At 36.7% G+C, this 14,703-nt stretch overlaps 1 protein-coding gene across 1 annotated transcript; it reads left to right on the forward strand.

The window, feature by feature from the left end:
* The first annotated feature begins 1,021 nt into the window (after positions 1–1,021).
* Positions 1,022–13,843, forward strand: LOC134210969 (serine-rich adhesin for platelets). Its single transcript, XM_062687433.1, has 5 exons — positions 1,022–1,307; positions 1,561–2,194; positions 11,114–11,832; positions 11,911–12,021; positions 12,691–13,843. The coding sequence occupies exons 1-5, from the start codon at positions 1,303–1,305 to the stop codon at positions 12,809–12,811; spliced, it is 1,590 nt and encodes a 529-aa protein (XP_062543417.1). The 5' UTR covers positions 1,022–1,302; the 3' UTR covers positions 12,812–13,843.
* Positions 13,844–14,703: the final 860 nt, after the last annotated feature.

Raw genomic sequence — 14,703 nt, forward strand, 5'->3', positions numbered from 1 at the left:
TTATGTACCCCCGGGGTGCCTAGGACTCATGAGTGAGCGAGTAAACGAGCATAAAAATGGTATGAAAATATTAGTATTTTGTCGATAATCAGTGTGTTAGATAGGTAAGGGAATCAACAAAAATGTTACAATTTTCCTTTAATCGCGAATTTATCCATGGAAATCAGCCGCAACATTGCTTCGCCCAAAGATCAGTTTGCGCAAGCATCAGCTCCACGTCAATTGTTCGTGCTGTGGGTTAGAGACGAGATTAGCTGAGACGAGAGAACTGATATTAATATTGTCCCGCACACACAATTCTATAAGTTTGCGCCTGCAAGTCTCTTAATAAGGACAACAAAAGTGTGCGCCAGCAACTAACGAACATGCACCAATGCGATTGCGGATATGCGATCAGCTTGAAACCAATTCAGTTATGCTTTTCATTATTAGGTATTTCGTTTGCAAAAAGATCCAAGGAAATTGGTGCTTCTGTCTTCTATTTCGAGATGAGATGACTTTGTTACCGTTAGATGGAGAATGGAACTGTTGTGGATAAATCTCGTAATGTTAAGATTACCTCCCATTAGTTTCCTTTTTTTAATTACGTTTAATTTTTAATGATTTTCGCTGTGACTATGACTATAATCCACCATTGTACACAGCATAAATACAACACATGATATTTAAATGCTATGGTGAATATTACATATCCTAAGCTTTGTTTTTGGTTTGATGGACCCTGAAAAACTGAAGCACTCGAATAAACAGATATTCCAAATTCCGATGCATAATTTGAAAGAACAGACTACCTGGTAACATGGACTGTGCTATGTAGAGTTATTTTTCTTAATATCTATTCTGGCTGCGTACAACATAATGTTGTGTGACGGTCAGAAAGCATAAACATTCCAGCATTCATATGTATGCATAGTAATAAGGAATGTACGCTTATTCGTATACAAGCTATATATATATGCATGTGTTGGATACGATGGTAAAATGTCAATGAAAAGGATAACGAAAACGGTGATGACAAATCTTTACTAATATGTATTCTACAGGCACAGAACACTCATTGAATGGACGCGTACGAGTTGATAGATTTTGTTTATAAATCGTTTACTTTGTGAAAAATATAAACATCAAAGAAGTGATATGATGGATTATTCACAAGGACGTTGAAAAATACGCTTCCGAGAAATAGGTAGCATACAGTTCAACACTTGAGATAACAAATTTCAATCCTAGAAAGATTGAAAATAAACAGTGATTATATTGTACAAAGGACAGTCATCAATATCTGCAGTGCTCTATTTATAGATGAGGTGAGCTTATAATCATGTATTTGAATGAAAAATACATAATTAAACTAGTTTCATTGTTTGACTCATTGTTGGTTAAAAATGATAACGCCATTTTTAAGTAAAATTATAGCAATTCAAACATAATTCGGAACCAATTAGTTTTTTCATCTGATGTCCTTGAATGGAGAGCTAGGCCTGAATGAATGGGATGCATGTGGTGTGAGAAATGCGTAAATAGATATAAAATTGTCATGCATATTACACGTAATTTCAGTCAAAGTCTAGAGGAAAGTCCTGTATCGGACAACAAAATGGACATATCGGAAACAACAACGTCTCAGGATTCGCCTCCTGGTTACTCACCAGAAGCTGACGACTGCAATGAGGGCTACAAGCAGAGCCATCGCGGTAGTGACATCACCATCGCTCCTACTGCATTGAGCGCAAATGATAACTGCTGCGGTAGTAGCACGACATATGAGCAGCAAGAAATACTGACCAAATACCTTGACAATCGCAATGATGACCCGATAAATGTGGATATGCTATGTTCAAAAACAGGGAACCGCACTACCAACAGTGGCCTAACTCCGGTCAGTAGTCACCCGTTGATGTTGATGTCACCAACGGGCAGCGAATCCGATTCATCCGAGTTGATAAACGCCAATAAGAACCAAAATGGGCTTCGAAATTATTACCAGTTTCCCGATGTAGTTCCGGTCAGTGAACAACCGCCGCTGCGTTTGGCGAGTCCGTATCCAAACAGAACCGAAACAGCTACTCGGACCGGTACAACATCGAAGACGACCACTGCGACGAGGTCGACTACGTCTACCCTCGATGTGATAAACAATATAGATAACGCAAATACTGTGAAAAAGACTTCCTTACTTCAAGATGCAAGTCCGGTGAGTAGATCCTTACATATCAAGATATAAATAGTATCGGTGAGATTTAGCCCAATCGTTAAATTCATTTTTTGCAATTCCTGATCATAATACCTGGTTTACAGTTGTCATTTGAGTGATAAAACGGCCTACTTTTCCATACCAACAGAATGGGTGCTTTAATGACCATTATGCAACTCAAATGGGTTGCATAATATTCATTATAGCACTCATTTGGGTGCTATAATGAAAAACCTACATCGGTACAGTAGTTACTTGACTACATTTAGCTGAATTAGTTTGGGTGAGTGTTTAAATAGTGTACTCTAAGCGTCTCGTAATAAATGAAATGGTTTGTTGGACATAACATCACAATTTTCCAAAGGCAATTGCATTCATCGCTTCATAGCTTTTCAAGCTATTCAATTTTGCACGATAAGATGGAATCTTATTGTTCTCTGCCGCAACATAATTTATTGGCATGGATGATCATGTGGAGTAAATTCGATTGCACAATTTTGGTATAGATTTATCATATTAAAGCCCATTTTTCGTCATTGCAAAAATTAGCGTGTGCAACTCGTTGCAAAACTCGATTTTTTCAGCACTCGTAGTATTTATCCAACTCGTGCTGAAAAAATCATCTTTTTGCAACTAGTTGCACAAACTACTATTAAAGTGCATAACAAAATTATAACAAGAAGAGTTGTTTATTTAACAAAAGCGTAGGTAATATAATAAAGTAATTTATAAAATTGATAAAATAACATAACCAAAAACACACAACAAAGGTCCTGCTAGCTGTAACACATTAATTATTACAGAGCTGATACTTTTATTATCATAACCAAGGAGTCTAATTGTCCTGAAAAACGCAAAAACAAGCAAAACAGATTAGCGATACCTAAAGTATTTGTCCTTATCTGGAGTGAGGATGAAGACGGATCGTTTGAATAGAAAGTAGTAAGTTTAAGTTTACAATATTTTGGGTAGTCAACTTCACTTGTGGAACATGTTCGTATAAGAATAAAAGAGACGTTACTACGTTATACATTTCGAACATATTAGACAGATTTTCTAACAATTCTGTGTACTACTCTTTTACGCATAATTGTCCCATGTTAGCTTTTTTGGAGATTTAGACTTTTTATCACAGAGCGCTCTATTTATTTTGATGGGTTTTTCCTAAAAAACACTCGAAGATATCTAACTTTGTTCGAAAAATCTGTGAAACCAACATCAATTCGATTTATCCCATTGTTGAGTTTTTACTCAAATTTGTGTCGTGGGAAATACTGTACCGCTCATAAAAAATCTACTCTTCCGCTCATTTGTCGCGGGGTTGGTAATATCATTCATAAAACTCAATCATTGAGCATCAAAAATTGTATCTCGTTTTATTGGCTCAGTCGATTCTTTGGCTTATTTAAGGTTAACTTTCCCAGAGAACCCATATTTTTTTAAGCCTTTAACTATTTTTTTTGCAATTCCTGATCATAATATTTGATTTACAGTTCGTCTTTTAGTGATAAAACGGACTACTTTTCCATACTAACGAAATGGGTGCTTTAATGAACATTATGCAACTCAAATGTCAAATGGGTTGCATAATATTCATTATAACACTCATTTGGATGCTATATGTAATGAAAAGCGAGCATCAGAACAGTAGTTACATGACTACATTTTGCTGAATGAGCTTATGTAAGTGTTCAAATAGTGTATTCTCAGCGTCGCGTAATAAATGAAATAGTTTGATGGACATGACATCAACAAATTCCAAAAGCAAGTACATCTATCCCTTCACGGTTTATCGAATTTTGCAATGTGGCACGGTAACATAAAATCTCTGCAGCAACATAATTTATTGGCAAGAATGTTCATGTGGAGTAAATTCTGGAAGGAATTAGACAAGTACAAGTATAATTTTGGTACAGATTCACGCAGAAAAAACTCTTGTGAATACAACGATATTTAATGTAAATTCAACAAGAATTTCACATTGTTTTGGCGGTAATAAGAATTATTATTATTTCAACAATACGTTATTGTTGTTTTACAGCAACTTCGAAAGCTTCCAATTGTGAGAAAGCTCTTATACAGCCTTCGAATCAATAATAATATTGTTGTTTTAAAAAGAGTTTTCTTGTTGAATTTATCGTTTACATTTTTGAAATAAATAGTTTCGCAACATTATTTTAATCATATTTTTTATTGAATTTTTGTGTCATTTCAATGAAATTCAATTTCGATAACAATAAACTATTTTTAACTTAGAGTCATTTTACAATCTAAATAGGAGAAATCTTTTTTCCATGCTCTTCTAGTTTCGTTGATAAGAGCACAAATATCATCAGCGATTCCAAATATTGATAGAGAATCTGCTGCTCGGATCTGAAACAGGATTGCATAATATTATTAGGAAATTTATTTGATGAGAATTAACGCACCTACGTAATTGAAGCAGAATATTATCCCCAGGCCAATATCGAACGGAGCATGCACTGCTACGGAAAATTGACTATTTTCCCGGATGATAAGCTTTAATTGGTTCGTCATCTAAATAAAAACGTAGGTATTGTTTAATTTAGAAAACACCACAAGATGTGAGAAACCTACCTTATATCGGCGGGAAAGGTCAATTCTAGGTGGCCAAAAAGGATTTTAATCCTAACAAATCAATCTATGAACACAGCAACCAAATTGAGTTGACAATGTAATAACCCCTCCATTGTGTTCGCCAAAGTCTTAGTACCTAAATATTTATTCTTTTTCTTAGGTGGAAGCATTCGTAGGTTTACATTTTCGAAAATAATTAATCTAATTTTTAATAAAAAAATAATTATTTATCTAAAAAAAACTCCACGGATTTGTTAAAGAAAGTTTTGAAAATCCTCAAAATTATCCATTTTTTTTGTTGCCCCCTCAAAATATTTGTTTTGGGAAAAAAAACCGAGGGGAGGGGGACATAATTGTTTTTAAATATTTGTGTCGGCCTTATATAATAACAATAATTAAAAAATATTTGCCCAGGCAATGATAGCGTATTGGAATCTTTTATCTTCTGGTTTGATTATTAAACAAATAAGGATTTGATTCACAGACCGCATCGTGCTTTCGTGCTGTGCGGTTCTTTCTCTCTTTGCGGAAGGAAGTTTTTAATACTACCCGAAGCTATTTTAATTTCAACGGTGCTTCTTAGCGCCATTTGTACCCACTGATCCCGTTACGATCTTTGCAAGGACCCGTGCCTTCGTTTTACGTTGGACCCGTTTGCGGAAGTAAAATTCCGACAAGCGGTGGTAATCCTGCAGGGACACCGTTCTGGGAAAAAACCTCTTAGAAGGTCACGTCTCCACGCTCAGCCATGAGCATTAATAAAAACAAGAGGAAGGGGGAGTCTCTGAATTCTCCACTTCCTTCAAAGAAACAAGGTTTCAAGACCGTCCTGCCCAAGCGCGGAAAAAATAGAAGGAAGCTGGAGAATTCAGATATTCCTTCTCTAATATCGGAAATAATTCTTCTCCAATCGAACTGAGCAATCAGTTCGATTTGATTAATGATGAAATTGAGCAAATCGAATCTACCTCTAGCCCAGGTGATTCGATTCATGCGAAAAAGCAAAGGATTCCGCCAATTGTGGTATCTGTTGCCGAGTTTTCTGGCTTCCGGAATGAGATTTTGGGTAACCTTCAGGGGATCAAGGTTTCATTTCAGATTGCTAGGAAGGGTGACTGCCGCGTTTTGCCGGGATCCTTTGACGATCGCAAACGTCTTCTTCAGTATTTAACTGAGAAGCGCCATAAATTCTTCACATACGACGACAAAACTGAGCGATTGTTCAAAGTCGTCTTGAAAGGTCTCCCCAGTGATGACAAATCACTGGATGAGATTAAAATTGAAATTTCTCAATTACTTGGATTTTCACCAGTCCAAGTAATTAAGATGAAAAGAAATCCCATTCTGGTACTTCCCAGAGGGCATTTCTCAAGAATTTTATTTAGTTCATTTTAACAAAAGTGAACTAAATAATATGAAAAGTTTGGAAAAGGCCTGTATTATGTCTCATGTCCGTGTTACATGGGAACATTTCCACAAGCCTGGCGGAAATTTCCAAAACCCTACCCAGTGCCGTAAGTGCCAAAAGTGGGGTCATGGAACCAAACATTGTCACATGGATGCTAAATGCATGATTTGTGGTGGAACCTCTCACGCCAAGGACGCATGTCCAGTGAGAGAAGATTCCAATAAATTTAAGTGCGCAAACTGTGGGGGCAATCATAAATCCAATTTCTGGGAATGCCCTTCACGCAAAAAAGTTTTGAATTCCCGTGCAAAATTGATGACGGGAAATTCCAATCGGATCCCAGATTCGCGGGTAGAAATTTTTCAAACGCTCAAATTTCGAAACCGGTTACCGGTCGAGCAATTCATACCCACCACAATTCACAAACAAATTTTGCCGCTCGTCAACGGGTAGCAAGCACTTCAGTAAATTCCAATTTTTCGAATGTACCTACGTATGCAAACATCGCTGCTGGTAGACAAAATTTCTCTTCTCAAAATGAGGTTTATACCCATGTCCCAACGGAAAATAATGGTCATGTTGCCGATTCAGGTAGCATAACTGCTTCCGATTTTGATTTTTTAACTGAACAATTGCATCACATGATTGATGCAATGTTCAAAGCAAATACCGTTCCTGAAGCTGTTCAGGTTGGTATAAAGTACACACAAAAAATTGTTATCGGATCATTGTTATCAATGGATCCAAATAATTGTGTGAAAGTTCTAAATTGGAATGCCCGCTCTCTAAAGGTTAAGGAAGATGAATTATTCAACTTCCTTTCAGTTCATAATGTGCATATTGCCATTATAACTGAAACGTATTTAAAACCAGGACTCTCCATTAAGAGAGATCAAAACTATTTTATCTACAGAAATGATCGTCTTGACAGCGCCTGTGGTGGGGTCGCCATTGTCATTAATAGACGTATCAAACATAAATTATTTTCTTCGTTTGAAACCAAAGTTTTTGAAACCTTGGGAGTTTCTGTTGAAACAAATTTTGGACAATTTTCCTTCATTGCAGCCTACTTGCCTTTTCAATGCAATGGGCAGCAAAAGAATTTGTTGAAAGCTGATCTTCAAATTCTGACTCGCAACAAATCAAAATTCTTCGTAATTGGTGACTTCAATGCCAAACACCGTTCATGGAATAATGCTCAAAGCAATTCCAATGGTAAAATTTTATTTGAAGATTGTTCTGCGGGATATTATACTATTCAATATCCCAATGGACCAACTTGTTTTCTTCCAGTTGAAATCCTTCCACAATTGATTTAGTTTTAACGGATTCAAGTCAGCTGTGTGGCCAATTGGTAACTCATGCTGACTTTGACTCTGATCACCTTCCTGTGACATTTGAAATCTCACAAGAAGCCATTTATAATCCAATCAGCTCTACTTTTAATTATCATAGAGCTGATTGGGATTTATAGAGAAACGTATATCGATAGGAATTTTGATGTTGATATTCCTCTCGATACCAAAAGTGATATTGATAATGCTCTCGTATCTTTGACAAATTTAATTGTCGAAGCCAGAGGCATTGCAATTCCGAAATGTGAAGTTAAATTCAACTCCATTATTATTGACGACGATCTTCAGCTACTGATCCGTCTTAAACATGTGAGAAGAAGGCAATACCAAAGAACTCGCGATCCCGCGTTGAAAGTTATTTGGCGAGATTTGCAAATGAAATTAAAAAAGTTTCGCTATTCTGAGAAATGCCAACTTTGAGAATAATGTCTCGAAGTTGGATCCCAGTTCAAAACCCTTTTGAAATTAACAAAATTCTCAAAAAACTTCAAAAGCCAATTCCAGTGCTTAAAGAGGAAATAAAATTTTATTAACAAATGGCGAAAAGGCTCAAAAACTTGCTCAGCAGTTCGAGAGTGCCCATAATTTTAGTCTAGGTCTCACTAGTCCAATTGAGGATCAGGTTACACGGAGCTTCGAAGACATTCTCAATCAAGAGAATGTTTTTGACCCTTCGTTGGGAACTAATTTGGATGAAGTGAGATCTATTACTAGAAAATTTAAAAATATGAAAGCCCTGGGTGATGATGGTATTTAATTTTCTACATACTTATCAAAAAACTTCCTGAGAGCTCTTTATCCTTTTTGGTTAATTTATTTAACAAATGTTTTCAATTGGCATACTTTCCAGATAAATGGAAAAACGCCAAAGTTGTTCCAATTTTGAAGCCGGACAAAAATCCAGCTGAGGCTTCTAGTTATCGCCCAATCAGTTTGCTTTCTTCAATAAGCAAACTGTTTGAAAAGATTATTTTAAATAGAATGATGGTTCATATTAACGACAATTCTATTTTGCTGTTGAGCAATTTGGTTTTCGCCATGGGCCTTCAACCACTCATAAGTTATTAAGAGTTACGAACTTAATTCGGCTCAACAAATCTGAAGGATATTCGACTGGAGTTGCTCTTCTTGATATAGAGAAAGCATTTGACAGTGTTTGGCATGAAGGTTTGATTGTAAAACTGATGAATTTTAATTTTCCTCTGTACATCATTAAACTGATCCAAAATTATTTATCAGATCGCTCACTGCAGGTAAACTATCAGAATACTAAATCTGATAGATTACCTGTAAGGGCTGGTGTCCCCCAAGGCAGCATACTGGGGCCCATATTGTATAACATTTTTACTTCTGACTTACCTGATTTACCACCAGGGTGTCAAAAATCTTTGTTTGCAGATGACACGGGCCTTTCAGCCAAAGGGCGAAGCCTTCGTGTCATTTGTAGTAGATTGCAAAAAAGTTTGGATATTTTCTCCACTTACTTGCAAAAATGGAAAATTTCCCCGAATGCTTCCAAAACTCACCTTATAATTTTCCCACATAAGCCGAGAGCTTCTTATTTGAAACCTTCTAGCAGACATATTGTCACTATGAACTTCTGCTAGATCAAAAATTAACTTTTAAAAATCACATTGAAGGCCTTCAAGCCAAATGTAACCAATATATTAAGTGCCTATATCCACTTATAAACAGAAAATCAAAACTTTGTCTTAAGAACAAACTTTTGATTTACAAACAAATTTTTAGACCTGCCATGTTGTATGCTGTGCCAATATGGGCTAGTTGCTGCAATACCAGAAAGAAGGCACTCCAGAGGATTCAAAATAAAATTTTGAAAATGATTCTGAAGTTGCCTCCGTGGTATAGTACCAATGAACTTCATAGAATTTCTAATATTGAGACATTGCAACAAATGTCCAACAAAATAATTTCCAATTTTAGACAAAAATCGTTGCAATCTTCTATTGCAACGATTAACTCCTTGTACCCTTAGTATAAAATAGGTTAAGATTAGTTTAAGTAGAAAACATTGTAATTCCTACATGGTTCAATTCAACCAGAGGAAAAAATTCTAACTGCCAGAGGCAATTGAAATGTATTAATAATAACTAAAAGCGTAACATAGCAAATAAGGATGATAGTGTTAAGAAAACACGGAACACCTAGTCTAAGAGATGAATGCATGTATTAGATAATTAGCAAATAAAATTAGTTAAAAAAAAAAGAAAAAAAAAAAAAAAGGATTTGATTCATTATTTTTGGGCTGAAAGTCTCGCTAATAAAGACATACAAAAAAATTTAAGGCTACGAAGTCTTTATTAGAAGAAACAGGTTTTTCGTTGCCCAACGTGGGTTATTTCGAAACATTGTGCAACGAATAAACCAGTTTCTACTAATAAAGACTGCGTAGCCGTAAAGTTAAATATAAAAGATACAGTTGATCTTGCATCAATGTTAGTTTTTTTCTCTCGATTCTGGTTGAGCTTTGTATAGAACTCAAACCTCGTATGTTTCATCCGAAGAAAGAATTGAAAGTTATTTTGCAGTCGTGAATGAAGAATAAATCTGGAATGTTACTTCATTACTATCGAATGACTTCACATAATTAGATATTCTCTGCTTATCCATAACTTAAATTCAAATTCAAAAGTTGGTATAGATTTTTTTTCGCGACCCTCCAATGATCAGCTCACGACCCCTTGGGGTCACGAGCCACAGGTTCGGAACAAAATATATTTTAGTTACCAGATAAACATTGTCGCTGTCGTCGCTGTCCGGAACATCTTTTGCTGGCGAGGATAGGGGATCTAAATGTCAAAATGGAAAAATACATACGATTTGACAGGTAGGTACCCAAAATGTTTCGGACAGCAGAGCAAAGGGAACCGAAGCGACAATCTTTATCTGGTAACTAAAATATCTTTTTTCGGAACCTATGGCTGAGAGGCGACTCTTAACTCAGTTCTAGATGTTCTAGATTAATAAACGAATTTGCATGCCTGCCATATCCTAACGCAACTATTAAATCTGTATTTCAAATTGATGATGTAAATGCGAGATGTAAACTAGTGGATGAAATTACTCTTCCTATAGTTTCAGTTGGCCATCCTTAGCCGTGCGGTAAGATCCACGGCTACAAAGCAAGACCATGCTGAGAGTGGCTGGGCTCGATTTCCAATCCGGTCTAGGAAATTTTGCGGGTTAGAAATTGTCTCGACTTCCTAATGCATAAAAGTATCATCATATTAGCTTCATGATATACGAATGCAAAAATGGTAACTTGGCTTAGAAACCCTCGCAGTTAATAACTGTGGAAGTGCTTAATGAACAATCAGGTGCGAGGTGGCAATTTTCCAGTGTGGGATGTTATGCCAATGAAGAAGAAGTTACTTTCAGTTGATTTTTCCCATTTTTCCCATATAAATTACAGAGCAAAAAACTTCTAGGAAGTATTAGATTTAGATTTTTTTCAAATGAGTCTGGTCCACCTTATTGCAAAGTCAATCCATCTGAATTTTTGAATATACTTTTATTCTCTTTTTTTTTCACCATTAGGACTTCCTAAGCAGTGGATCAGAACAGGATTTGTCGCAGTTTCAGGCCTCGGTTACACCAACCTTCCAATCGGTTGCACTAGTGCAATCACAATCCAACTCTCAACTGCAGCAAGTGTTTCAACACAAATCAATATCACCGAGATTACATAAACGACGAAAAGGACCCCTGTCTACCGATTTGCTGGTGGATGACATGAGTTCGTTCGAGGAAACGATCTCCAATCACAGTGTAGATGATTTACAGCAAAATCTTGTCTCTTTAAGTCCTTCGTCGTCGATTTTGGACGACAATGGCTTCAACGTGGATATCGACGAAGACTTTCTGGACGTGCCAGGAACTCCGAAGACTCCAGGGGGCAGCAGTGCGCCGCTTCCGCAGTATTCAGCTCGCGCAGAGGCACGTGATATCAGAAGTTGGCAGAAGATTACCCTACCTGATGGGAAAACACGTGAGATAGATATGAAGGTTATTGAACCGTTTAAACGGGTGTTATCCCACGGGGGATATCTGCAGTCTGGAGGGCACAATGCTATAGTGGTGTTCAGCGCTTGTCACCTACCTGATCGTTCTCGGGCGGATTACCATTATGTGATGAACAATTTATTCTTGTATGTAGTAAAAACACTGGAGCAGTTGGTAACCGAAGACTACGTGTTGGTTTACTTGCATGGCGGATCTAGCAGAGGCAATGTCCCACCGTTTCCTTGGTTAAAAAAGTACGTTCATTTAAATCATGATATCCCGAATGACTGAAATATTCTATTTGTTTGCATTCACGGTTTTAATTATTGTAGGTGTTATCAGTTGTTGGATAGACGCTTAAGGAAGAGTTTGAAAAATCTATACATGGTGCACCCCACCTTCTGGCTGAAATCTGTAGTATGGATGGCTAGACCGTTCATCAGGTGAGTTCTACAAATATTATACCAGTGGATATTAATGTTCGTGTTTCTGACTTTAAAAAAACCTTTAAATGGTTTTAATTATTAGCTGTTGTTTATTTAGTGTTATTTATCCCAAACACTTGTTTTCTGAAATTTTTAAGCTACAAGAACTACTGAAGTTTCAATCAATTCAAACGTCGCTAGGGTAAATGGTTTGATACTAGCATGTACCTACTGTTAATATAAAAGATATTTTAGTTACTAGATAAAGATTGTCGCTGTCGTCGCTGTCCGGAACATCTTTTGCTGGCGAGAATAGGGGAGCTAAATGTCAAAGAAGGAAAATCCATACGATTTGACAGGTATGTACCACACATGTTTCGGACAGCAGAACAAAGGGAACCGAAGCGACAATCTTTATCTAGTAACTAAAATATCTTTTGTTAATATCGAACTAAATTACAGTGTCACGGTCCAAATCAGTTACATACCTAATTCTATTATTATACAAGTTACAAGTACATATATTGATCGTCGGTTATTCCAGCGATATTTTTTTCGCTACAGAACCTTGTACACAGTAAAAAATCATGTACGGTTGATTTTTTGGCTTTTTTATCTTTATTTGATTAAGATTTAAAGCTATTCGAATGTTCTCCAAATTAATCGTGTATTATTTCTTCATTTTAGTTCTAAGTTTTGGCGGAAGCTAGTGTACGTGAAAACACTAGAGGAGCTGTACCAGCTGGTGCCTGTTGAAAGAGCTGCCGTTCCCGACAAAGTGAAGAACTACGATTCGCGCCATTCCTAACTTGCAAAGTATCAGTTCCAGCAGTTTTCCATGGCTAAGAGTAGCCATCACAGGCAGCATCGATACCTTCAGTGTCATCGAAGTTTGACTACGGCTAGATTCAGCTGACACCGACAGTATTGTACATGAAGGGAAGATCTCGGTTAAATAGTTAAATATTCTATACCTATATTATCGCACGGACCTAGTCAAAATAAGACTGTGGTATAGTATTTGAGTCACAGGAGAAATAATATCATCATCGTTAGGGAATAAACTGATAGGGTTACTGTTTGTGTGTTTAAGATCATGTTCCTATATCAATCAAAAACTGGATTGAATCGCGAAATGTTTCTTTTTCTCAGACATGAGTATGCATGGAAACAAAAATAAACGGAAATATCTAGTTGCGCACAGATGCACAATCGTGCCCGATTGATATAGGGGCGTGTCATTACAACGGAACAGATATCCTATATAAGCAATTTATAAGCAATGATTTCATCGACGGGACTTAGTAGAACAATAGATATATACATAGTAAGTAATCGAATAGATGTACTGCGATCATAAATGCATTTCATGTTGTGGGGATACGCCGGTAAATGATATTAGATCAGACTTGAGACACTAGACATATATAGAAGTGTAGTTTTGGCAACCATTTTGAATAAAATTTGATTGAAATTGCTCTTAAGTTGTAAAGAGACACTTTTTAGGGTCGTAGTTCATGTATTGCGGGTGTTTAAGTTACGACGGAATAACTCCAGTCTCAATAAATGAAGAACATGCGCGTATACGCGGAATGCAGACGAGTTTGTGATTCATAAGTAGGGTAAACCATATATTTTGAACATGCCAGAAACGCTTCGGCCGGTAAAAGTAAGTTGATAAGATAAACATCAGAAGTATGACCATTGCAACAATTTAACTCAACTGGTAAATTGAAATCCTGATGAATAACAATAATCTCTTTAATAAATCAACTGTTCTAATACTCTACCAAACACATATATGCAAGAGAGAATAAATTATATGACTAAGCACAAATTACTTCTGGGACGTGTTTAAATTGTTTCTCAAACAAGTTTGAAAACTCTATATACCTAGTTGTGATGAATGAAAAGTACTGAGTTTTCTGCAATCCATCAATATACAGGGGTTAGTCAAAAAGGGAACATCCACAAATTACGTAACGCTTAGAAGGGGGAGGGGGGTTCAGTGAAGTGTGACAACTTATACAAAATTTTCAGATGCTTCATACAAAAAGTGTGACATAGGGGAGAGGAATATATCCATTTTTTGCATTACGTAATTAAGTGATCTTCCCAAAGGTTGAGATAGGTAAAATTATGTCGAAATTCAAATAACTTTGCGTAGAAAATTCGATTTTGATAAAACCAGTTCCATAAGTAGCGAACATTCTGTCCCCCTGCAAAATCTGAGATTGATCCTTGGCCATCAAAGATGTTCCGGGTTTTCCGAGTTTCATCATATTTCATGTTTTTTCCAAAAACAAGAACTAATATGGATCATTATACGCAAAGTCACAGAGAACAGACAAACAAGTTCGTCCTCAATCGTGTGTAAGGGATTTAAGACTCAAAAGAAAGTTGGGTAAAGAAAATAGCTTTCTGAATGATTCACCACCGGCGATGTGTCGTCTGTCTCTTTCCGTCCTTCGGAAAATTGTGGTTGTGTTAGTGCAACACCGCGGGCAGTATCACAAACATTCATTCAAAAAATACGGATTTATGTAGTGGTGTGTTGCCAACCTTCATTCCACCTTAACTTACTTACTTACTTATGGATCCTGTACACCTCCGGTGGTGCAAAGGGCCGACTTGAAAGATCTCCATCCTGAGCGTTGCTCGGCTATCGCTTTAACCTGTTGCTAGGTTAGATTTCGGTTG

Source organism: Armigeres subalbatus, chromosome 2 (assembly GCF_024139115.2).
Source record: "Armigeres subalbatus isolate Guangzhou_Male chromosome 2, GZ_Asu_2, whole genome shotgun sequence".
NCBI classification, from domain to species: domain Eukaryota; kingdom Metazoa; phylum Arthropoda; class Insecta; order Diptera; family Culicidae; genus Armigeres; species Armigeres subalbatus.